The sequence below is a fragment of the Schistocerca nitens genome, chromosome 1 (genome assembly GCF_023898315.1).
Source record: "Schistocerca nitens isolate TAMUIC-IGC-003100 chromosome 1, iqSchNite1.1, whole genome shotgun sequence".
NCBI lineage: Eukaryota > Metazoa > Arthropoda > Insecta > Orthoptera > Acrididae > Schistocerca > Schistocerca nitens.
In genome coordinates this window covers 496,445,497-496,471,665 of record NC_064614.1, presented here as the reverse complement: position 1 = coordinate 496,471,665, position 26,169 = coordinate 496,445,497, and the positions used below count along the sequence as shown (strand labels likewise).

Here is a 26,169-nt window from a genome sequence, read left to right as displayed (position 1 = left end):
CAGTACTCTCATGAATGAAATGACACTTGGTAGAGATGGCATCATAACCCTACACAATCATCATCAATAGGCTACAGAAAAACCACAAGGTCTGGTTGAATCATCTCATCAGCAACAATTTAACACCAAAGTTTTAACAGGGATTGTTGGTAACCCCTTATTTGGACAATTTGTTTTGCTGCACCACCTAATGGACATACACATGAAGAATTCCTATAGAAAATTCTGCCTCTTTTGCTGGACGTGGCTATAACAAGACAAGAAGTAATCTGGTCAATAAAGATGGATTTACAGCCCATTTCTGTATCACTGTTCAACACCCCAACAACATTATACCCAGGCAATGGATAGGACTAGGAGGCCCCTTGGCTTGGCCACTTTGATCCCCCTTGAACTTTACTTGTGGGGGGCTTCTGGAAAACTATTGTATATGCTGAACTAGTTGCTGATGTGCAAACACGTGAACAGCATAGTTGTGTAGTCTGTTACAGCATTCAGCTACAGCCTGGATCATTCAAAAGAGTGAGGCAATCCATAATGCAATGTGAGAACACTTGCTTTGCACCCTATGTTGGACACTTTGCATATTTTTTGTAATGGGCAAAATCAGTATCATGTAATGTGAATTGTAATGTCCCAATTCTAATTCCTTTATTGTACACGCACCATCCATTTCTGGATATATGTCACTATCAATTTTTTGTTCCTTTCTCACCAGGAGAAGAATCATCTCCTGAAGTTTGATCCCTTAAGGGAAATTCCTCCTGTAAGAGTATTCTTTGTATGGGAGGCAGTTCATTTCTACCCACATTTTCACTTCATTGTCTTTGTGTAATAATCGGCTTTCATTGTTAGGCACTGGACTGCACTAATGACTTTGCTGTCAAATTTGGGACACAATTCTAGCACCCATGTGACAGAATACCTGCCACTTGAATCTATGTAACACATGGTAACATACCATGATAATTTTTAAAAAGTAATATTCAATTGTCATTTGCAAATTTAGTAACAATTGTCATTACAGTATCATCACACACGAGCATTGGCAACAGCTTACTTATCAAATACTATACTAAAGTGCAGTCTTCATTATATCAATGTATACTTCCTACCTGTCTGGAAGAGAATTGCTGAGGATGCTATATATGGCATGACTATCCACAACTTCAACCTCTGTAAGGATTTTGTCCAGTTTACTGACTATGTAACTGACATCATCAACAGACAGACATAGTGGAGGCATAAGTACTAATATGTTGCCATGTTCACCTTCATTGGCTATTATGACAAACTCATCCTTTAACCTGTGGAAAGAAAGAGCATTTTTGTAGTTACTAGCACAAATGTTTAGAACATTTATGGCTATAATTTCATTGTCCATTTCAAGAAGATTCATTTAAAATGCACATCACCACAGTTTTCTTTCCTTCTATTACACTCAAGTGGTCTTTCCTAATCTGTAATTATTTCTTATGGAAGAGTAATTGCATACAGCTGAAAATACTGCATTTATTGAAATTATAATGTTGTCAAGGCTTATAATTCTCATAGAATACCAGTAGTTATGGTTATGGGATGCAAGAAGTAAGTAGTGCTCAGATTTTGGAACTGCAGGTAGATCATAGCTTGAAGTGAAAAAACAATACCTTAGAATTAACGAAGATGCCTAACTCCTTATGTTTCAGTATGGATGAGTTTTCCTTTAGGGCATTTAAAATGAAGGAAATAGTTTAATCTGTATATTTTCATTAACTTTAGAAACATTTTCTGAGAAAAATTAACTTCCAGGGATAACTTATCAAAATACAGAAGCTTTTAATAAGAATTACATCTGGTATTAATACTACATCTTGCAGAGACTTCTTCAAGAAACTTATTATTTTAAGAATTCTCAATTGTTGTAACTAATATTTCTCTTCTCTCACTTAAAACAGACAACAGTACAGAGTTACAACACTACTACAAAAATTCTTCACAAAGATATTAAGAATATAGACTGAGAACATTAATGAGTCAAATGCATGAGTACACAAGTGCTGAAGTACTTGCATGAGCACACCATGCACCTGCCGCCCCACCCTCCCACATTCCTAGTTAGCAAACTTGCTGCCTCCCTCCAAGCCACTAACTACCCACTTGCAATCCCTCTTCCTGCCTCCTAACTCTCTCTCTCCCCCCAACCAATCCATCCAACACAATCCCTACACACAGTCCCTACACCCGTCCTAGACAGAGAGAAAGAGAGAGAGAGAGAGAGAGAGAGAGAGAGAGAGAGAGAGAGAGAGAGAGAGTGTACTCTAGCTCAACAAAGGATTTATTCTATTCTCAAAGCTAGCAAGTATTCATTCTCTTTTGTGTGTGCCTGTCGATGATGCAATGCTTCTGCTATTTTGTGAGTGGTCTCCTTCATTCCTAAAGTTTTTATGGACTATAGCTTTTTAAGTTTGGTGACAAACTATTAACATGTTGAATGGAATTTTTGAAGAAGAGAAAGAAAAAAGGCTACACTTGGTAGGTAAATATGAGTATTTGATATTTGACTACCCTATGTTCTCTTGAGATGGAAGATGTAAACAGATAAGAAATGAACAGGTAGTTTATGCCAATGAGTTATGGAAAACAAATTGCCTACATGTATTCATTATAAAATGTCTGACAAGTAAAGGAGATGAAATTCATGTCAAGCAGATATATTTTTATCATAACAATTTGATAAATACAAATAAGATACTATTGTAAGTGTTAAACCTAATATTAATTTCTTTAGCACATGGTCAGTACCCTTGTGATGGCTCCTAATGCTAAATATCTGCTACACATTCTCCTGACACAATACATTACAGCTTCATAGCTCATATTGTGTAATCCAGTAAAGGGAGAATTACCTGCGCAGTGAACTGTCATACAAAGGCTGACGTCTAAAAGTTGCAAACCTCTGTTTATCAACACATTATCTGACTGTAAGGATGAACAACCACAGAGAGAAAGTCCTGTACTGTGGAACAGGCTGCAATGGCAGAGAACATAGTATACAACAGAATGAATTGTACATGATAAGCCTTGATAATGGAAGATTTGTCATCAGAAAAAATAAATCTGCATTGGAGGAATTGGAGTGTGGAATGTTGGAGTTCTAAAAAGATAATATACCTACCACTGCAATTATTGCATGGATAACTGATAGTGGATTTTCCTCCATGAGAAGTAATTTGTTGCTGGTTGTACCACACCACCAACATTATGGAATTTCTTTTATTGGTACTCTTTATTGATGAAACAACATTTGGTGAGCTGACATTATAGCTCCAAAAAACTGTCATCAGTGGGCTACAAATCATCAAAGGTTCACTTTACAGAGTTAGGAAAGATAAATGAATAGGTTATATTTAATTACAGGGGTAATTATTGAAGTGGGGTGGCAGAAAGAACAGTGTTATAAAATCAGCTAAGGGAATTGCAGTAGCAGATCCAACAGTGAACAAGAAAAGAAGAATGAAATTAAAGTAGTATGACCAGCATAGTGAACAGATCATCATGGCTAAGACAAACACAAAGACATGAGTTACCACAGTACTATAAGACTATATGACAATTACCTCTACAGCTGATGAAGAGATGGAAAAAAAAAACATTTGATGAAGTAAAAAGTTATTGTTGTGTGAAAGGATACAAAATTTTAATTGCGGCAGAGGACAGGAATTCAGTAGTAGGAATAGGAAGAGAATGAAAAATATTAGGAGTACATGAAATAAGGCAAAGGAATGAAAAATAAACCTCCTGACAAAATTTTTTAAAGAGAACAATTCAACCATTCCTCGTATATGGATTACGAATCATGAGAGAAGGTTTCATATGTGGAAGATACTTGGAGATATCAATCGGCTAAAGACAGCTTGTACAAGAGTTATAGGAGGAACAGTAAATAATTTAGGAGATTGTAGTATAGATTAATTTGAATAAAACATTCTGTATAATATATGTCCAATTCTTGTTGCCTACAGAGATGCAGATTGTTACAGAGATAAGTTTTCATTTTGTGTGTTGTTATACCAATTGCTCCCCCCCCCCTCCCCCCCATGAACCATGGACCTTGCCGTTGGTGGGGAGGCTTGCGTGCCTCAGCAATACAGATAGCCGTACCGTAGGTGCAACCACAACGGAGGGGTATCTGTTGAGAGGCCAGACAAATGTGTGGTTCCTGAAGAGGGGCAGCAGCCTTTTCAGTAGTTGCAAGGGCAACAGTCTAGATGATTGACTGATCTGGCCTTGTAACAATAACCAAAACGGCCTTGCTGTGCTGGTACTGCGAACGGCTGAAAGCAAGGGGAAACTACAGCGTAATTTTTCCCGAGGGCATGCAGCTTGACTGTATGATTAAATGATGATGGCGTCCTCTTGGGTAAAATATTCCGGAGGTAAAATAGTCCCCCATTCGGATCTCCGGGCGGGGACTACTCAAGAGGATGTCGTTATCAGGAGAAAGAAAACTGGCGTTCTACGGATCGGAGCGTGGAATGTCAGATCCCTTAATCGGGCAGGTAGGTTAGAAAATTTAAAAAGGGAAATGGATAGGTTAAAGTTAGATATAGTGGGAATTAGTGAAGTTCGGTGGCAGGAGGAACAAGACTTCTGGTCAGGTGACTACAGGGTTATAAACACAAAGTCAAATAGGGGTAATGCAGGAGTAGGTTTAATAATGAATAGGAAAATAGGAATGCAGGTAAGCTAGTACAAACAGCATAGTGAACGCATTATTGTGGCCAAGATAGATATGAAGCCCACACCTACTACAGTAGTACAAGTTTATATGCCAACTAGCTCTGCAGATGACGAAGAAATTGAAGAAATGTATTATGAAATAAAAGAAATTATTCAGATAGTGAAGGGAGACGAAAATTTAATAGTCATGGGTGACTGGAAGTCAAGTGTAGGAAAAGGGAGAGAAGGGAACGTAGTAGGTGAATATGGATTGGGGCTAAGAAATGAAAGAGGTAGAATTTTGCACAGAGCACAACTTAATCATAGCTAACACTTGGTTTAAGAATCATGATAGAAGGTTGTATACATGGAAGAACCCAGGAGATACTAAAAGGTGTCAGATAGATTATATAATGGTAAGACAGAGATTTAGGAACCAGGTTTTAAATTGTAAGACATTTCCAGGGGCAGATGTGGACTCTGACCACAATCTATTGGTTATGACCTGTAGATTAAAACTGAAGAAACTGCAAAAAGGTGGGAATTCAAGGAGATGGGACCTGGATAAACTGAAAGAACAAGAGGTTGTACAGAGTTTCAGGGAGAGCATAAGGGAACAATTGACAGGAATGGGGGAAAGAAATACAGTAGAAGAAGAATGGGTAGCTTTGAGGGATGAAGTAGTGAAGGCAGCAGAGGATCAAGTAGGTAAAAAGACGAGGGCTAGTAGAAATCCTTGGGTAACAAAAGAAATATTGGATTTAATTGACGAAAGGAGAAAACATAAAAATGCAGTAAATGAAGCAGGCAAAAAGGAATACCAACGTCTCAAAAATGAGATCGACAGGAAGTGCAAAATGGCTAAGCAGGCATGGCTAGAGGACAAATGTAAGGATGTAGGGGCTTGTCTCACTAGGGCTAAGATAGATACTGCCTACAGGAAAATTAAAGAGACCTTTGGAGATAGGAGAACCACTTATATGAACATCAAGAGCTCAGATGGAAACCCAGTTTAACAATCAGAGCAGATTGTTAAATGGCGATCTTGTGTTAAACGGCGATCTTGTCGAACAAGTTTTCCGATTTTTTCAATGTTTGCATCAGTTTTTGCTGACAATGGTCTGCCAGTGCGAGTGTCATCACTGGTGTCTTCGCGGCCATCTTTAAATCATTTAAACCACTCAAACACTTGTGTTCGTGATAAACAATCATCGCCGTACACTTGTTGTAACATTACAAACGTTTCACTTGCAGATTTTCCTAGTTTGAAACAAAATTTGATGTTAACACGCTGTTCTTTCTGTACACTCAACATTTTCCGACGCACAGACCAAACGTCAACTACTTAAAACAGACGCCACGGGCAGACTGAGTGCAGGAGGCAGATGAAAATCGAGCAGTAGGCGGAGCGAGAGTCACGTGATAGGCCACGCGACTTTCAGCCTTATTGCATTCGTTTTATTGTTTCACCAGTACTAGTCCGGTTTTTTTCTAGCCACACCTCGTATACTCTTCTACAATGTAAAATTTCGTTTTACATTAAATAATCTTTTACAAGTTTTTGGAATGTCTTTTTGCACACATTTTCCTGTAAACTCTTTGGAAGGCACTATATGAATTTGACACCCGAGTATCGAGGAGCTTTTTCAGCATCTCTCAGTCAGTGTTATATACTTCTCAGTTGGCCTTTATTTCTTGTTTCATATGTGTGAAAGTCTGCATATCTTTCTAGTACTGCATTTCCTTTTATTGATTATATTATTGTTTTGTAAGTGTGTAGAGAAGGAAATGCCAGTATTTTTAGGCTTTGAAAACAGTTCTGCATGAATCTCTTTGTTTCTTGTTCAAGATGGTCCTAACTGCTTTTTCTTGCAATGTAAATATTCTTTTTGTATTTTTGCTGCTGTAACTTCCCCAAACAGTAACTCCATATTGTAGGTATGGCTCAAATAGAGCACGGTACACTGCATATAGAAGCTCCTTGTTGGCATAATATGCAAGCTGTTTCATAACAAATGTTGCAGTGCTTAATTTACAGCAAACATTATCTGCTTGTTGACTCCACTGGAGCTTACTGTCAACTGTAACCCCCAAAAACTTAATAGTGGTAACTTCTTCCAGTCTTGTTTCATCTATGAATACATCTATGTGTTCTTTCTTTTCTTTATTTATGAACATCATGAACATTGTGTTTTTAGATTTAAAATTAAGTAATTTTGTATAAGCCACTGTACTGTGATATTTATTGACATAAATGCACTTCTTTCCAGTGTTTCAAGATTGTTCTTCTACATTCATTAGTGTCGCTTCATCTGCATATAGTATTTTTTTATCTTTCTCACTGACATCAATATTGTTTACAAATAGGTTGAACAGAAGTGGGCTAAGAACAGATCCTTGAGGCACTCTGTAATTAATATCTCTGATTTCTTAAATACTGGAACTACTTTGCTTACTTTTAATTTTTATGGGAATACTCATTCTCTACATGAGCAGTTTGCAATGTCCAAAAGAGGTTTGATTATTTCTTCATTCATGTGTTTTAATAAATAATTTCATACTTCATCATCTCCTGCAGACTTTTTGGGTTTTAATTTCTGGATTATATTTATGTGTTCTGTTTTTGTCACTGGTTTCAGGAACATTGAGTGGGATGGTTGGCCAAGTGTTTAAGCATGCTTCAACCACTGATGATTTGTTTCCCCTTTTAACTTTTGTACAGCATCTATAAAATAGTTGTTTCATATATTGTTCCATCTGTAACTATGTTGTCATCAATTCTCATTGACTTAATAGAATTGCTGTTTTTTACACTTTTTTGGCTATATCTTTCATTGTTGATTATGTCCCATATTGTTTTACTTTTTTGATTTGAATTTGCTATGGCTCTGTTTATTGAAATGGCTTTGTTTTTCTTATTAATTGCCTGTACTTCTTCTGATACTGTTTACATGTCTCCATATTCCATACTTGTCTGTGTTTCTTCATTATAGTCCTGAGTTCAATTATTTCTTTTGTAATCCATTTCTTACTGTGACCCTGCCTTTTCTGATAGGCTACTTTGGGGAAGACTACATGAAAGTGATGCACTAAAGTGCGCGTCATATATCTTGGCGGCCGAGTTTAGGTTCGTTCTGCGCATCTGACGTCACAAAACACAGTCAGCCAATGAACAGAGAATGACGTTGCCAGATCTCGACTGCAGTGCAGAGCGCGGGCGAGTGTCTTCAGTTTTAGAAACGTTCAGTCATAAATAAAGTAATAGAACAAAAGCAATGTCTTGATAGCAGACTTTCTTTTATAGAAAGTTTGGAAAAAGCATTCTTTGTACCAATTGCTTCATATTCTATTAAATTAAACCAAACAAGCAATAAGACTCCTAATTCAGGCGATAGCAAAGAAAGGTGTTTGTTTCAATCTCACGAACTGCTTTTTCGCAATAAAGAACAGCGGTAATTGTTTATTTCCTATTGTACTTCGACGAAGAATGAGTAATTCATAGTCATACCAACAGTGTTTATAAGTAGCTGCGTGAGGTGTTAGAGTCCTTATGGAGTTACACTGTTCGATAAGCTGAGGTAGCGGAACGGTCAAGGTGTTGGGCTGCCAAGTGGAAGGTTATGAGTTCAAACCTTGTGCGGTGCTTCATATTTTCTTTATTTAAAAACAATATTGGAATGCCTTATTTCATGAATTTTATTCGTTTGAATGAAATTTCTAGTGCTTTGCCTCTTCATTAACTTTTTCGCTGCTGCAGACGCGTGCTCCCCGCATTCCGCGCTGTGCGCGATTTTGTCATCACTGCACTTCTCGCCTGTGCAGACACATGGTGTTCCCACTGCTTTGACACACTTATCATTCGATTTCACAAAAACTATTTGGCCAAAAAATTTGATTTTTACACGTCTTCTTGACTGATACCTTCCCCCCATAAATGACTTAATTTTGTTTTGATGTGCAGCATTAAATGTAGTAAACCATTGCACGAAATTTTGAAGAGTTTGCAGAGGTAAAAGTCCATAGCGTATACTTTCTGTATGGTCGATTTTAGTTGCCACAATGTTGAGAATTAAATGTGGAGAAGATACCTAAATTTCATATAATATTTACTGTATAACAATATCTCATTTAAGTACCACATAGGTGTCGTATGTAATATTGAGAAATATTCCGTCTTTCGCAACTCTAATAAAAGTTTTATTTACACAGGGCGCGTTTGGCTTTATTTTAAATCACTTCCATCGGTGAAAGGTATGGCACATACACAATGGTATTCATGTTCTATTTCTTGTTTTTGTTCCACAGTCAGTTTTACCAATGGTATTGAAATATATCCCTCTTCTGCAACTGTAATAAGCGACTTATTTAGACCAGACGCGTTTCTCTCTTTTGAAGCATCATAAGAGGACTGTATTTGGTGTCCTCCATTGCCAAGTCACCTTTCGTAGTTTTGTGCTGCGGTAGCACAAAATTCAACTTTTGTGTTGGCTCATCAGTGTTTTAGCAAATAAATGCTGTTTGTGTGTGCCACACACAAAATTGTATTTGACATAGCTCTGAGCACTTCACTAACAGACGGTATATTGTCTACTTCCTTTTGATTGATTGAAGTGCTTTAAAATAAAGCCAAACGTGCCCAGTGTAAGTAAAACTTTTGTTACAGTTAAGATGTGGAATATTTCTCAATATTACATACGACACTTAAGTGGTACTTAAATTAAATGAAATATATAGGTATCTTGTCCACATTTTATTCTCAACATTGTGGCAACTAAAATTGACCATCCGGAAAGTATACTCTATGGACTTTACCTCTGCAAACTCTTCAAAATTTTGTGCAATGGTTTACTATATTTAATGCTGCATAATAACTGCATTGAACATCGAAACAAAATTAAGTCATTCATGGGGGGAAGGTATCAGTCAAGAAGATGTGTAAAAATCTAATTTTTGAGCCAAATAGTTTTTGTGGAATCGAATGATAAGAGTGTCAAAGCAGTCGGAACACGATGTGTCTGCACAGGCGAGCAGTGCAGTGACAAAATCGCACACAGCGCGGAATGCAGGGAGCACATCTTTGTAGCAGCGAAAGGGTTAATGCGGCCGTGGTGGCTTTACTTCATGAACTGCGCACTTCCCCCTAAACGTAAGCTTGCGAACTATGCTATACTATGGCGCTGCTTCTCTTGGCGCGTGCGTCGTGTGCAACTGGCAACGCAGCAATCTCCCGCGTCTAGGCGGGCATGCGCGAGCTGCCAAGATAAAAGAATTGAACTATAGTGTGTTAAGAAATGCATCATACTTTTCATTTGTACCTTGTGCTTGCATTGTTTTGGTCCATTCTTCTTTCCTCAGTGTTGTTTTGAAAATGTCCGTGTTTTCTACATTGATAATCCTGACTTCTTTCTTATCTTGCATTTCTTCCATTTTTGAGCTCCAATTTCTGTGGATTTGAATTATTAACCCATGATGGTCAGAGATTGCTGTCTGCAGAACTTTTGCTTCACATTTACTATTTTAAATATTTGTGATTATGTTGTCAATGATGGTCTGACTATGGTCAATCACTCTTGTAGGTACATCTATTATTGTTTTCATGTTACACTGTAATAATGTCTCTTTCAATTTTTGTTTTGGTTTCAATTCTTTACTCATATCTATGCTATAGTCTCTACATATTACATCATCTTTCATTTTAATCTTCAGCAATAATTTTTCTACTTTTTTCAGAAATGTTGTAATATTACCACTTGGGGACCTGAACACATTGATAATTCTGAGCTCTTCACTCATTACACCAGTAAGTTCAAAATCTTTTTCAATGCAAGCTGGAAGGTTTATTTACAATATTCAGTATCTCATAGACTTCCAATTTTCTTCTTATACAACAACACCTCCACCCTGTATGTTTTGATCTACAGAAATAATTAATCAAATCATAGCCTTTTATTATTTGGCTGCTAAGTTCTGCTTCATTTAGCCCATGCTCACTGATGCATAATATATCCGGTTGTGTTTTATTCAGGACCACTTCCACTTCAAGTTTTTTGTTGCCTACGTACTTAATATTTTGGTACAAGATTTTTTTTTTCTCTTTATGAGTCCTGGGTTGCTGAGTATCTGTTGTAGTTGGAGCTTGATATGTGACTATGCTGTATTCTTTATTATTTATCTTGCCCTTCTTCTCTTTTGTTGGAGGTGGAATAAAAAATCTTTTGCTAAATAGAAGGGAACTGCTAGTACTCTTTGCAAAGTCCATGATTGTTTCCTTTCTATTTGTTCAACTTTAGAAGTTGTTGGTTGTATGCTTTGTTGTATTTCACAATCTTATTGTTGTGTTGTGTGTGATGGTTTCCTTTATTATGCTTAATTCACTATCAGTTGTTTATGTTGACACATTGTGATCTTCCTGTTTTTTACAGTGTGTGTGTTCCAATACTGCTGTTAATGCTGCATCTGCTTCTATTATTGTTAATTCAGTGTGGTCTATCTCACTGTTGGAATTTGATGGTCCAGTTTTTCTGTCTTCATCGTTTTTTGATTCTATAGAAGATTTTGCTACTTCTGGCATGATGGTTACTGCTATGTTTTTCCCATGCCTATGGCCTGCTTTTTCGTTGTTATTGCATATTTTAATTCTCTGCATAGTCTCTTTCTTCCTCTTTTGTTTCTATGCAATCCTTGCCATGTGAAATCTTGTCTTCTTAGGAAACTGTTAATATCATGTACTGTGGCATGATTGTATTGTTCACCTGATTTTATAATGTACTTCTTCAGCTGATATATGACATCATTTGCCTGTCCCCTGTCTTGTGGTATGAATTGTACACAGTATCACCCCTTGTGTGTGACATATTCCTGATTAGCTTTTCTACAGCATTTCTGAAATTATAGGTGATCTTCCAGTTTCTGCCATCATTTGATCCACAGACTATTAGTGTGTCTTCTTTTCCTAGGTGTTTGATTTTGCTATGAATGTCTCTAGTAACTTCATTAAAAATGTACCTTGTTTAACAAAGGACATTACAGAGAGTGTTTCTTGTGATAATTCATTTAACAGGCTTGAACAGTTTCTGCAATTTTTGTCAGTCAACATAAGAACTTTAGTTTCTTCCATAGCTGTATTGCATTGATTCCTGGTTTCTTTTGCTGTTAATTCCATTTTTGCTTGTGCAATATTTACTTTTTGTGGGACTTGTGATGTAACACAATTAATGGAATATTCAGCAGTGTTGCTGTTTTGTTTTTCCTTTTGCAAATTTGGTCTACATTTTCGAACATCTGAATGAACCAAAGCATTGTTTGTTGCACTCATACAGTTTAACTGTTCTTTTAGACCCTTCAAACTATTGTAAGATGTGCAATTACAGTATCCACTCACAAAATTTTGTCTTTCATTCATTGTCAGGAAATTTTGTACTAAGTATTTTCTTGGACCATTTTATTATCTATTTGTTTAGTCTTGAGGCTTTGATTCCATTCTGTGCCTTGTACTGACCACTTTCACTCATGGCAGTATCAATAACACTTTTAACTCACACTGGTAGTCTGATGAAAATTCACTTGCCTTTGTGGATACACATTTCAAGCAAGCTTCTCTCTAAGTGTGTGATGTAATATGATGGCAATCAGTTGATTGGGCCTATTGCATAGTCACATAATCTTATGCGATGCTGTTATCTACACTCTGCTGAAAAAATTTTCCAGCATTATTGGAAAATGCCCCTTTGGCTTTAAGGATGAGTATGTTCTTCCAGCATGATGGGGTTCCTGCACATTCTACTCATCATCTACATTTAACATTGCACAGGAGATGGATCAACAGAAATGTCCATGTTTCATGTTCCTTGTCCATGGACAAGTCTGTAGACTTCATGCTGTTAGATTTTTGTCTATGTGGATGGCTGAAAGGTGAAATTGACAAAGCACAAGTAAAACACAGGAGACAAACTAATCTTTCTGCTTATGAATAGTGCTGCCCTCATAATAGAATGCCGACATGACCTCCAAAGAGCTACATGTGGTGTTGTCAAGAAAATTCAAAAGTACACTGAAGTTCAAGGTGAAAGTTATGAAAAGCAACTTTGAACTTATTCATTTGCTTCTGCCTAACATTTCTTGTGAGTTGTTAATTGGACACTGTTATATGGAATATTTTATTCAAATTTGTCTGTACTTCCACCTCTCAAAATATCTGATATTCCTCCTTAATCATCCTCTGTAAATTCAAGATATAGATGTAGAAACCAGATTTGAATCCACAAAATTTTCTCAGGATCAGATGTGAACTGTGACTATAATTTAATAATAGTGAAATGCACATATTAAAGTTGGAGAAACCTGAGTTTGTAGGTATCTTCAAAGGGAGCATTAGCCAATAATGAACGAAGTGAAATGACAGATATCAAAATAAGTGAGTAAGGAGAAAGAAAATTAACTGAAATTACTCAACAGAGGAAACACCACTGGACCTGATGAGAAACCAATATGATTCTACCCAGAGTATGACAAAGAACATGCCCCTCTTCTAGTGGTTGCCTACCATACATCGGGGAAGGAGCGAAGCATTCCTAATTATTGGAAAAAAGTGCAGGTTATTCCCATTTTCAAGAAGTGTTATCAAACAAATGTGCAAAACAATAATGATGTCAGTCTGTTGTTGAATTTTAGATCATTTTATAAACTTGCATGTAATGATATTTCTAGAGACCAAAAATCTCCTCTATAGGAAGGAACATGGAATCCACAAACAACAGTCATTTGAAACGTAGCTCACTCTTTCTGTCCAAGAGACTCAGAAAGCAATAGATACTGGTGTTCAGGTTAATACCATGCTTCTTAACTTCCAGAAAGTTTTCAATACAATTCTGCATTGTTACCTAATGAACAAAATATGACTGTATGGAGTATCAGATCAGCTGTGTAACTGGATTGAAGAGTTCCTAGCAAACCTAGTAAACAGAATATAGCATGCCATTTTTAAAAGAAAGAAATCTTCAGACATAAAAATAACTATGAGTGCACCCAAAGAGACTGTTATGTGACAATTATGTTTTATGACATACATAAAAGATCTGGTGGAATTTACCAGAAGTTCCTTAAAGCTTTTTGTGGATGATGTCATTGGAGAATAGACAGTTGGTACAGGAATCCTCAACTGACAATCAACATAAACAAATGTAATGTATTGCACATAAATATGCAGAAAGACCCATTATTGTATGATTACATGACTGCACCATAATCACAGGAAGCAGTCACATCCATTTAGTATATATGAGAATGTGACTGGAGTGATTTAAAGTGGAAAGGCCACACGAAAGTAATGGCAGGTAAGGCAGCTGCCAGACTGATAATCATTGGAAGATTCTTCATGTTGTTTAATCCATCCACAAAGGAGGTAGATCAAAAGATCTTGTTCAACCAATATTGGAACACTGCTGACCAATCTGGAATCCTTATCAGCTAGGTTTGGTAGAGGAAATAGAGAAGATATAAAGAAGAGAAAAGAATTTTTTCACATGTTCATTTAGTAAGGATGAAAGCATCATGGAGCTGCTCAGTCAACTCCAGTGGCATCTGCTATAATAGAAGTGTTGTGCATCATGGTGTGGTTTGCTGTTAAATTCGGAGAGCATACATTCCTAGAAGAATCAACTGATATAGTGCATTCTACTTCATACATTTCATGAGAAGCCAATGTAGGTACAATTAGAAAGACTGGAGCTTATATGGAGGCTTATCAACAACTGTACTTCACACAGACTATTCACGACTAGAACAGGAAAGGGAGAAAGTGACACTGGAACACAAAGTATCCTCCACCACACACCATAAGGTGGCTTGCAGGGTATAGATGAAGATACAGGTGTAGAAAGTAAGAGAGCAGAAGATGAACATGTAGCAGTTCCGCTTACTTTATTTGTTTCTTCGTTTGTTGTGCTCAGTGTCGACGTACTGCACTGCTACACTGGCTGAAAAATGGGGTTTGTAATTGTGGCACTGACTACTGTAAATGCAGTAGGCAACAAATGCACAGTTGCATTTCACTGTCTTTTACTTTATGTTCACAACCCCCAATATTATGTAGTTATATGACCAATGCACTATTGTTTAACTTTTGATAAGCCTCATTAATAGTTAGCAGGTGAACCATCCACATACTGCTACAATAGTTTACGGTTGAACATCTACGAGCAGTAAAACCTAACCACAAAGTTCACAGTTCTTGAAGAATAATCAGGTACGTATGGAGCAGACACTGTCAGTGTTCTAACACATGGCCTATTGGTGCAACACTTATTTCACTGTTAAGTTAATGCATTGTTATCATTCTAAGCAACACGGATTCCTCAACTGAAACTCAGCCGTGGACTGTCTGTCTCTTGATCAAAAATTGGGCCCTTACATATCATCAAAATAATAAGTGCTGAAACTACACATTGTTCAAAGTTTAATTTACAGAAATTACAATTAAAACTTAACTCATTAAATTAACTAAATACATCAAAAACTTGTGTCTTTTTAACAGTTTCTTCTACTACAAATGTTAAGCCGAATTATTTGTTTAAAAGATGAAATTAACATATATGGTTATGTAAACAATACTTTTGCCAAACTGTTAATTTCTTTGGAATTAATGAAAGGGCAGGTTTTGCTAACATGTTTTCGTATAGAGCTAAATAGATACTTTAAGGTTACTAGTATTTCGTCTTCCAAAAGTTTACAGCTATTACAGAATTTATATTTGTTTATATGTCAACAATAAAATTTAAGTTATGGAACAATTACTGATTTCACCCTACAGCAAAAGATACTAACTAGGAATAGTTGAAATAAATTACAGAATCAATTACATAAATTAACTAAGCACAGAATTAGATCTGGTGTTATATTGTTTAAAATTAAGGCCAACCTTTCTCTTATATGAAGATGCAGATTATATTCACATACGTTAATGGCAAATAGTTAAAAGTGAAAAAAAAAAAGAATTTAAAGTCAGATTGTAAAACAAGAGGGGAATTAAAATTGTCCCAGCTTGCTTCATCACTAACAGGTCACTTTAAGAGGGTGAAATACTGAAGGGAGCAAAGAAACAACTAAGCAACTAAGCAAAAAGACAAGGCTGACTTTTAATTCATGGAATAACACAAGGATTACTAAGTTTAACTATCATAAAATGCAACAAAAAATATTGATGTTGCATATAAAAACTCTGAAGCCTTTGGAGTAAAGGGAAACTGTTGTATGAACATCAAAACCTCAGATGGCAAGCTAGTACTAAGCAAAGAAGGAGAGGCAGAAAGGTGGGTGGAATATATAGAAGGAACAATCCTGAACACACACAAGGAACAATCCTGAGGAAAATATTCTAGAAGATAGATATACACTACAAATGGTTAGACAAAAATTTAGAACCAGATTTTGCAACACAAAATGTTTTCAGGAGCAGACATAGGTAACATTTTCACAGAATGATAGATTCTTGGGAGCACCAATGGTGACAAAACCATTCTACCTCATTTGTAGGATATATGAGACAGGTGAACTTCCCTTGAACTTAAAGAAGTATGTAATACTACCAGCACCAGAGAAGCAAATACAACAGGACCATCAGCTTAACAAGTCAAACAATGTAAAATCCAGGACAGAATGTAACAATATTATGAAAAGGAAAGCTACTACTCACCAGCAGCAGTGCATGATGGGAGTGGTAACTGAGTGGTGGAAAGGAGGAGGAGGGGGAGGGGAGGGATAGTAGGGCAGCTAGATGCAGTCGAGAGGTTTAATGAAATGCAAGAACACATAAATCAATTCTTACTGTATGACTCACCTCAGAATATTGGTTGAATAAAGGCAAACTCTTTGAGATTATCAGGAAGTAAAAGAGTATACCCAACTTGTACAAATACTAGAGTGCAATTCTAAGAGAATGGTGTGAAATGGAGGCAGTGACCTAGAAGAGAGAGAAGCAGGGTTGTAGCTATCCTCCATGTTCTTCAGTCTTTTCTTAGATCAGGCAGTAAAGGCAGCCAAATAGGGATTTTGAAAATGAATAACAGTTTAAGGAGAAGAAATTCAAAACTTAAATTGTTTTGTTGGTGATACTGTATTTCCTTCAGAGAGGGAAAAAAACTTAGATCATCTGAAAAGAATGGATAGTGTCTTGAAAAGAGGCTACAAGTATAACAGTAACAAAATCAGAACAGTGTTGTTGAATTAGGAAATTAGATCAAGAAGTGAGACACCAAAAGTTTTAAATGAGCTTTGCTATTTGGACAGAAAAATAACTGGCAGTTGCCAAAGTAAAGAGGTATAAAATGTAAACTGGAAGCCACAGTAAAGAGATATAAAATGTAAATGGAAAATAACAAGACAACTTTCCTAACATAAGAAATATATTACTAGCAAATATAAATCTAAGTGTTACAAAGAATTTTCTGAAAATATTTGTTTTGAGTGTAGTCTTACATGAAAGTGAAACATGGACAATAAACAGTGCAGACACGAAAAGAATAGAAGCTGAATATTGAGGATTAGCTGAGTAGATCATGGAACTGATGAATAGGTACTGTATAGAACTGAGGATTAAAAAGCTTTGTGGCACAACTTGAACAGAAGTAGGGGTGTGTAGGGGTATGTATAGAATTGAGGAGAAAAAAGCTTTATGGCACAACTTTAATAGAAGTAGGGGTGTATTTATTGGGCACATCTTACAACGTAAAGGAATAGATGTACATCTGTGTATGGTGTACAGGATTGTAGAGAGAAACCAAGGATCGACTACATCAAGTAAGTTCAAGTGGATGTAGGTTGCAGTAGTTATGCAAAGATGAAAAGACTTTCACAGGGTAGACTGGCATGGAGAGCTGCATCAAACCAGTCTTAAGACTAAAGGCTTAGTCACAAACTGGGTGGCAGGCTTCAGTTGATTGGTATACTGGGAAAATGCAGTCAGTTCATAAAGAAAATTCCTTACAAAACAATTGTGGAACTCATTTCAGAATATTAATCAAATGTGTGAGACTGATACCAAACTGGACTAACACCCTTGTTATACAATGTAGGGGCATAAGTGGTCACAGGTTGGTGTCATTCATGGGAGAGTGTCACAGAAATTCTGAAAAACCAGAATTGGGAAACACTTGAGGACACACATCAACAATTCCATCACTGCTTGCTCACAAAGTTTCAAGAACCAGTACCAAGTGAGGAGTCTAGGAATATCCTATAGCCTTCTACATGTCACTCTTGTAGGAACTGTGAAGACAAGATATACTAATTAAAGTGCACACGGTGGTATTTAAGTAGTCAGTCTTCATGTTATTCATATGTGAATGAAATGGAAAGAAACCTTAGCTGTTGTAAAATGATAACCACTGTCTGTCCTGTACCTCACAGTGGTTATAGAGTATGAATGCAGATGAAAATTTCTGCTTAGGTGAGTACAAAATTGTCAACACAAAGCCAAACATGAATATGCAATAGTTGTTCTATAAATTAAAAGAAAAAAGGAATGTGGGTGAATATTTCTTCAAAGGAATGTTCCACAAGGAAAGTGTAGAGACACAAAATAACGTAATGAGTTTAAATGTATGACTGTGATAAATCTATTGACAGTTCATTTTTCAGATTATCACAGCAGGTAAGTGGACTATTACATAATAAAAACATATTGGCTAAAGCAGCAAGAAGCAAACTTCTTTAGGTCAATAATTTCAAAGCTACGAAATACATAACAGTTTTGGAATATTCCTTTCAGTTGGTTGGACACAATGTCAAACACTTCTTTGGCATCTGCTGTCAGATACTAGGAATGTTTTCTTGAAGAAGCAAAACATTCATCTTCCGAAACTTGATATTTTGCAATGTTCTGTCATATTTCTGAAACAGCTGACTCAAAATGATGTAATGCATTGGAGACAGTAATGACATTTGCACTCTGAAGCTGAGCTGTGTTATAGAAATTATCATTGTTTTATAATCTCATAGAAAAATGTAGAAGGCACAAAAAGTCTGGACTGTGAAGTAAATTCCTCAAAACAAATGATTCTAATGATAAGTATAATTTAATTTAGTTGTTAAAATAAGTTTAATTTGCTTTCTTGAACACTATTTACAATGTGAGACTGCAAGTTCCACCCCGTTGAAGAAACTAAAGGAATTTCCTTGTTACAGAGTGTCTGTAACAAATCACTTTGCTTAGGTGATGAAGAGAAAATCATTGTAACTTCAACAATATTTGCAAAGAACAACACAACAAACTTTATGTTTTTACTACAAGCATTCTGAAGAACCAAATTCATATGGTGCACATAACAATGAACGTGCATGTCACATGGGTAAGTACTCTGCTTCAGAATCTGTACACTCCCATGATTGCTACTCATTACTGTAGCACCATTACACATGAGAGAAATGGGTTTTTCTTGAACACTGAAAGGGTTCAAACTTCTATTTAGAACCTCACCGAGCGCATATGCTATCCTATCATTAACATTTTCAAAGGATAGGAATATTTCAATGGGTTTCTTTTCCTTAATATACAGCAGTAAAATGACAAATCGACTTTTTCAAATGATATCTGTTGTTTCATCTGCCTGCACAGAAACGAAAGTGGCAGCATTAATGTCTTTAATCAGTTCTTCAATGTAAACTTGGTAAATACAGTCCAAAGGTTAAACACTCTACTATTGTGTTTAATACATGTCTATTCTTTGTAACTAGTTCATTATGTTTCTGAATTGTCATTTTATTTGCTGAATCAATCTGAGCAGCATTGTTAATGGTGCCAAACATTTTGTATTTACAAGCATTTTATAAAGTAATCCACTTTACTCATGTTAATAAATTTGTTCACTTAAATGATTTAGATCCTTACAGCCAACTTTTGCCCGTAGTCCTTCACCATCAAATAGCATACCACAGAAACAAAATAATTTTTAATCAAAATATCCACGGGTGTGCTGCCGGTCTATAGTGTCCAACGGGCACAATATTTTGGCGATCATACATGTCGCCATCATCAGGTGAACTGAAGGACTGAGCTCCTGTGAACGTGCCGGCACGGAGATCCGTACGCTATGGCTGCTCAGAGGGAACTGGGTTCGGTCGCGGTGGCGGCCGATTTAAATACCCTCCGCCCGCGGCGTGCTCCCTCCGCCGTCCGCGCCCTGCGCCACGGTCGCGCGGCGTACGGATCTCCGTGCCGGCACGTTCACAGGAGCTCAGTCCGTCAGTTCACCTGATGATGGCAACATGTATGATCGCCGAAATATTGTGCCTGTTGGACACTATAGACCGGCAGCACACCCGTGGATATTTTGATTATCAAATACGCCGGGAGAAACTCAAGAATCACTCAAAATAATTTTTGTTTCTCTTCAGTCACTGTTAACCAAGGCTTTTTGCGGAATCATGTATAGCTGAAAGTTCTGTTCTTCTGTCCATTGAGTTGGGACATCGCAAAATCTTTTAGTTGATGTGTGTCTTATCACTTGATTTCTAGCTTCTCTTCCATACTTAATAAACTGGGGGGCATTTTTAGCAAACCATCTACTTTACTCATTTTAAGATCACTGTAAGAACATTTGAGTTAAAACCATATAGTTTCAGAATATGGAATACTACTGAGATTTGGCCTCATATGCTGATTGTGACACTTCTTGTTGTTGAATGGCAGTAGGAGGTGAGGGGGAGAAGGAATGCAGTAAGCACATGATAGCAGCTACAGGTAGGTGCTATGGGCCCAAGCTGGCAGGGGCCCTTAAACTTGCAGGCAGGTGGGCAAGAGCAGGAGAACAGGAACACAACAGTGACAGCAGGCTTCAGTGGAGGAAGGGAAGCAGCTCGGTCAAATGGTTCAAATGGCTCTGAGCACTATGGGACTCAACATCTGTGGTCATAAGTCCCCTAGAACTTAGAACTACTTAAACCTAACTAACCTAAGGACATCACACACATCCATGCCCGAGGCAGGATTCGAACCTGCGATCGTAGCAGTCGCGCGGTTCCTGACTGAGCGCCTAGAACCGCTAGACCACCGCGGCCGGCCAGCTCGGTCACATCACTGTGCCTGCTGATTTAGGAGCCAGGGGTGTGGAGGGAGTAAGGGCCAGTATCAAGTGGCTCTCCCTCCCTTCACACTCCTGGCTCCTAAATCAGCAGGCACAATGCACTTGATGGTGGCCTGAGGCACTGGGTGGGGAAAGGAACACAGGTTTGCCACTGTGAAAGGATATGCTGAGAGAAGAGTAGCTTGGAGTGGTTGATGTTTAACCTGATTACCTATGGTCTGACACCATTACTACACCAAAATCTTGTCATACTCAAACTGTTTGATGGAATACTGAGAAAACATACAGAATAAAATTATATCACAAAATTTCTGGTGGGGCCAGGACCCCCTCACCCTTAAGAATGAGGCATCTGTGAGTAGTAAAAGTATTCATGCCTACTAGTTCCACAGCTGAGGAAGAGATTGCAAAAATGTACAATGAAATAAAGTAAATTATTCAGAACACAAAAGGGATGAAAGTTTAACTGTAATGGGGGGACTAGAATTCAATATTAGGAAAAGGAAGGGTAGGAAAAATAGCCGATCACTGACTGGGAAAAGGAATGTACAATGGTAGAATGTTGTACAGGACATAATTTAAATGTTGTAAACAGATCATATAATAGTTCATTTTAAAGTACTTTAATGAAAGAGAAGCAACTTAATCTGTATACTATATTAATACTAAATATTACTGTACTGCTTAGCATCACTTGCTAACAGTGTTACCTTTAAATGATTATTACGAAGATGTGATGAAAAACAAATAATGATTTTACAATATCATGCACAAGAAAACATGCCAAATGAATTTTAAAAGAACTGGGATGACCATGTTTTATACATTGTTTTGACAGGCAAGCTCGTTTGTTGGAAATACTGTCTGAATTTGAACAAGATACCTCATCTTAGTACCTGTTTTAAACTACTTGAAATATAAGGAAAGACAATAGTAGGAAAGACAATAGTGGGAAATCCAAACAGTGAAAAATAATTTAAAAAGTAATGCTGAATAAAGATCATGAAAATATAATAAAATTGCACATTAGACCAAATTTCAAAGAGGTGGCAATGTGACCTTCCACTCACATGATTATAGCTGAAACATAAAAAAGGAAGTGAGAAATTCTATAATATTTTTGGAGAAATCTGAGAAGTAGTCAAAATTCTTCAATATGAAGCATTATTTTTAAAGGACCCTTTAAAAAGTATTATCATTTGAGAAAGTACCAAGAAATACAGTAGAAGAACCTATTGTGAGAACATAGTTGCAGGTCCTTTAATGGATGTTACTTTTAAGATGGAAAGAATTATTTTCTGTTTTTGTAAATGAGTCACTGGTTTCTAGAGAAAAGAGGACGTTGATCATTTGGTGGAAATGGGTATTTTTGATAAAAAGATTTATTCATATCTAAAGTTCATAAAGGGGAGTTTATAAAAGAGATATTTAGGAATCACTGTGTGTCCATCTTTTTAGAAATGGTTGCTAGACTCAGCTGATCGATAGTGGACATCCAATTAAATACCTGTCAGCCATGAGTTATACCTTTCAGCCATGAATTTTCAACCTTATTTTATTTGGCAATCAGTTTCAACATTTGACTACACCATCTTCAGGCCCCTCAACAGATGGCAGGTGATGGTTGAAGTGATTACTGTAGCAAGTACATATCTACTAATACCAGTATTGCTGGCCCGTTTTGAACACAGCTGAGGTAGATTCTTCCTACACGTTGCTCAGCGGCCTGAAGATGGCATAGTAAAATGCTCAAACTGGTTGCCAAATAAAATAAGGTTGAGAATTGACAGCTGAAAGGTATTTAATTTGACATTTAGGAATCAGGTTTTAAACCACAAAACACATCCAACAGCAGATGTAGACTCTGACCTAATTTAGTGATTATGAAGTGCAGACAAAAGCTGAAGAAATTGTGAAAAATTAGGAAATTAAGGATATGGTACTGGCATATGGAGAAACAAGAGTTTCAAAGACAGCATTAGGCAATGACTGAAAACACAAAAAGTAATACAACAGGGAAGGAACAAGTAGCTTTGAGAGATGAATTAGTGAAGTTAGTGGAGGAAAATCTAGGCAAAGAAACAAATCACAGCAAAAATCCAAGGACAGTACAGGAAACATTACATTTGTGTCAAAGACAAATTTGGCCAAGAAAACTAATATATTATGGTAGAATTACTGGCCAGTACTTACATTCCTCTCTAAGGAAGCTAAGAAATATGATATTTGATTGATGAAAATGTAAAAATGTAAAAAAGGAAGTAAATGAAACAGGCAAAATGGAATACAGATGCCTGAAAATGAGACTGACAGGAAGTGCAAGTGGCAAAACTAGAATGTCTGGAGGAGAAATGCAAAGGTCCATAACTACATGAAAGGCAGATGATGTTTACAGCAAAATTATAGAAACATTTAGAGAAAAGAGAAGCCACTGTAAGAACAAGGACACAGATGGCAAGCTAGTAGCAGCCAAGGAACATAAAATTTAGAGGTAAAAGGAACAGGTGGAAGAGCTATATAAAAGAAATAAGACAGTATTATGCAAAGAGAAGATGAAGGTGCAATGCATGATGCAATACTGCGGGAAGACAACATTCCTTCAGAATTGTTAACATCATTGGGAGACCTAAACATGATAAAACTGTTCCACCTGATATGGATGATATATGAGGTAGAATTAAACAAAAAATGTAATAATTCCAATACTAAAGAAGGTAGTTGCTGAAGGGTATTAATATACTACCAAGCCATGGTTGTAAAATACTAACATGACTTATCTATTTAACACATTGGAGCCGACAGACGTACTAGATATGTTCACTATGTTTAACCATAAAATCCAATGGGTGTGTGTCATATGTTCTTCACTTCTGATTTATTTATTTGTGATTTAACACATGTTTTACATTTGTAAGTGGCAAGACTAATTGTTTGGCTTGTCATGAGTGCATTGTTGATGGCTAGCACATGCCAGTCTCTCGTGAATGGTACCAGCGTCACATGAACTGCTTGCACGCTCAGAATATTGTTGAAGGTTGTTTTTCTCTATGTTGGCTGCCATGTTGTGCTGTTGTGCGCATCCTTCCCATGTGTAAAAACATAAATAGTGAATATGGCTAACAGACATTGCTTTTCAAACTTGGAGATTGAAGAAGTCTTGAACAATGGCTCAGAACTTTATGATCTTTCGGACGACACCAGCGATTTTTCAGAAGATGACGATGCCTCATGTGTGCTGCTGACAGAAAGGATGGTAGTGAGTATGAAGAAGCTAATGGACAAGTTTCTATTTGTTAGGTTTGTCATTCAGTTCAACAGCCTGCCCTTCGTAATGAATGGTGCCATTTCGATGCACCCCCTGAGTTACCTCTGTTTGAAGAAACAAGTGGAATTAAGGTTCCTGTCGATACATTTTCAATGGAACTATACTGTTTGTTGCAATTTTTTCACCACAGCATGTCTCTAAAAGTAAAGCCAGTGACAAATATATATGCTACTGATACTATTTCTGAACTTCGCTGTCAGAACAGAATCAAACCAAAATCTTTATAGAAGAAATGGAGAGCAGTGAGGATACATGAATTACAATTGTTTTGCATATGTGTGTTGTAAAGAAACCTAAACTAGGGATTATTGGTCTGAAGGCCCTGCACTTGCTTCATAATTTGCTTTTCAGCTAATGCCATGAGACAGATTTTTTGCCATATACAGGATGCTGCATGTGAACAATGATGCACTATGGATACCTCGACCAGAACCAGGCCATGACCCCCTGCATAAAATAAGACCTATTCGGGACATTTTTACAGAAAGATGCAAAAACCATTTTATCCACAACAAAATCTGACTGTGGATGAAGCAATATGTCCTTTTCGAAAAAGAACTGGATTCCTTGTTTATATGAAAGACAAACCAGAGAAATATGGGATAAAACTATATGTTGTAAGTGATACTCAAACAGGTTACATGCGCAATGCTGAAGTTTATACTGGAGGAAAAGGAAATGTTGACAATTCTGTCAAATCCCTGATGCTGAGGCTATGTTCCTCTTACTTGGGAAAAGTACATGTGGTATACATGGACAGATTTTATACAAGTCCTGTTGTCCTTGAAGGACTATGGGAAAGAAATACATTGGGAGTTGGAACTGTCATGAAGAACAGGATAGGTTTGCCTAGAGACCTAATAAATAAAAAACTAAAGAAAGGAGAAATGATATTTTGCCACGAAGGACACCTTTTCTGCTTGAAATGGAAAGACAAACGTAATGTACACATGTTGTCAACACAGCATAAGATGACTGCTTCGCATGTCAATGTAAAATTCAGGTGGGGATATGTTGAGGTAGTAAAGCCAGACATTGTACTAGACTACAACTTGCCTAAAACAAGTGTTGACAGAGGAGACCAGCTGATGAGTTACTATCCCTTCCAGTAAAAGACTGTAAAATGGTGGGAAAAAAGTTTCTTCTGTATTTTTATGAGGGCAGTTATGAATGCCAACATTATACACAATATGAAAATATCAAAAAAGTGTGCATTAGCAGATTTTATCTGTAAATTAGCAAAGCAATTGGTTGAATAAGGAGGAGGAGAACTAAATAACGACACACATTCAGCATCGAAGTTGCAAGTGCAAACAGACTCACAGCATGTCATATTTCTGAGAAACTGCCACCAACTGAAAAGAAAGCAAACCCAGCTAGAAGATGCAAGGTCTGTTGGGAACAAGGGAAAGCTGCAGGAAAGGTAGTGAGGAAAGAGACCAGATACTACTGTAGGCCATGTAACATAAGCCTTTGTATTCCCAAGTGTTTTGAAAGATTTCATGCCCGAATGAAGTTCTCTAATTTGTAAAAATGAGAATAAAAATTTTCACTATAAAACACTTTACCTATAAAGTAAGCATTTAATATTTCCTGCTGACAAGTGATTTTAAATCAATAGCCTACCATTCCCTATGATTTATGAAAATTTTGTCCACTTTGGGGAAAAATAAAAATGCTTAAAAACAGTATATTTATAGTAATACCTACTAATACCTGTATAATTTATTTGTGCTTAATGTATACATATTCATAAAGAGGAAGGATGGAAGGTTAAGCTGATATATTGCCTAAAGAGTAAATGGATTAGTAAATTTATTAAAAAATTGTAAATTGTAGCAAATTTACTCAGGATCTGGGTATTAACTGGATTGCCGACCCATTAGGCACGACTATTTTAAGATCAGAATGACTGGTAGAAGGTGCCCTAGGAGTAAATTATTTTGATTTCCAGAGAAATGGAAATGAAATGAACTAGTTTAGCAAATGAGACTGGTAGTGTTTTGGTGTTTGTGCATCAAAATAATGGACAACATCGGAGGTAAAAAGGGTTTAAAATGTTGGCGG

General features: G+C 36.8%; 1 protein-coding gene across 1 annotated transcript in view; it reads right to left on the bottom strand.

Annotated features, from left to right (window-relative positions):
* Window positions 1-26,169, bottom strand: part of LOC126252714 (5-phosphohydroxy-L-lysine phospho-lyase-like) — a 334,596-nt gene that overhangs the window by 12,515 nt on the left and 295,912 nt on the right. Inside the window, exon 10 of the mRNA XM_049953620.1 lies at window positions 1,116-1,307. Within this exon, the coding sequence (XP_049809577.1) occupies window positions 1,116-1,307 (192 nt within the window). The remainder of the gene's footprint in view (window positions 1-1,115; window positions 1,308-26,169) is intronic.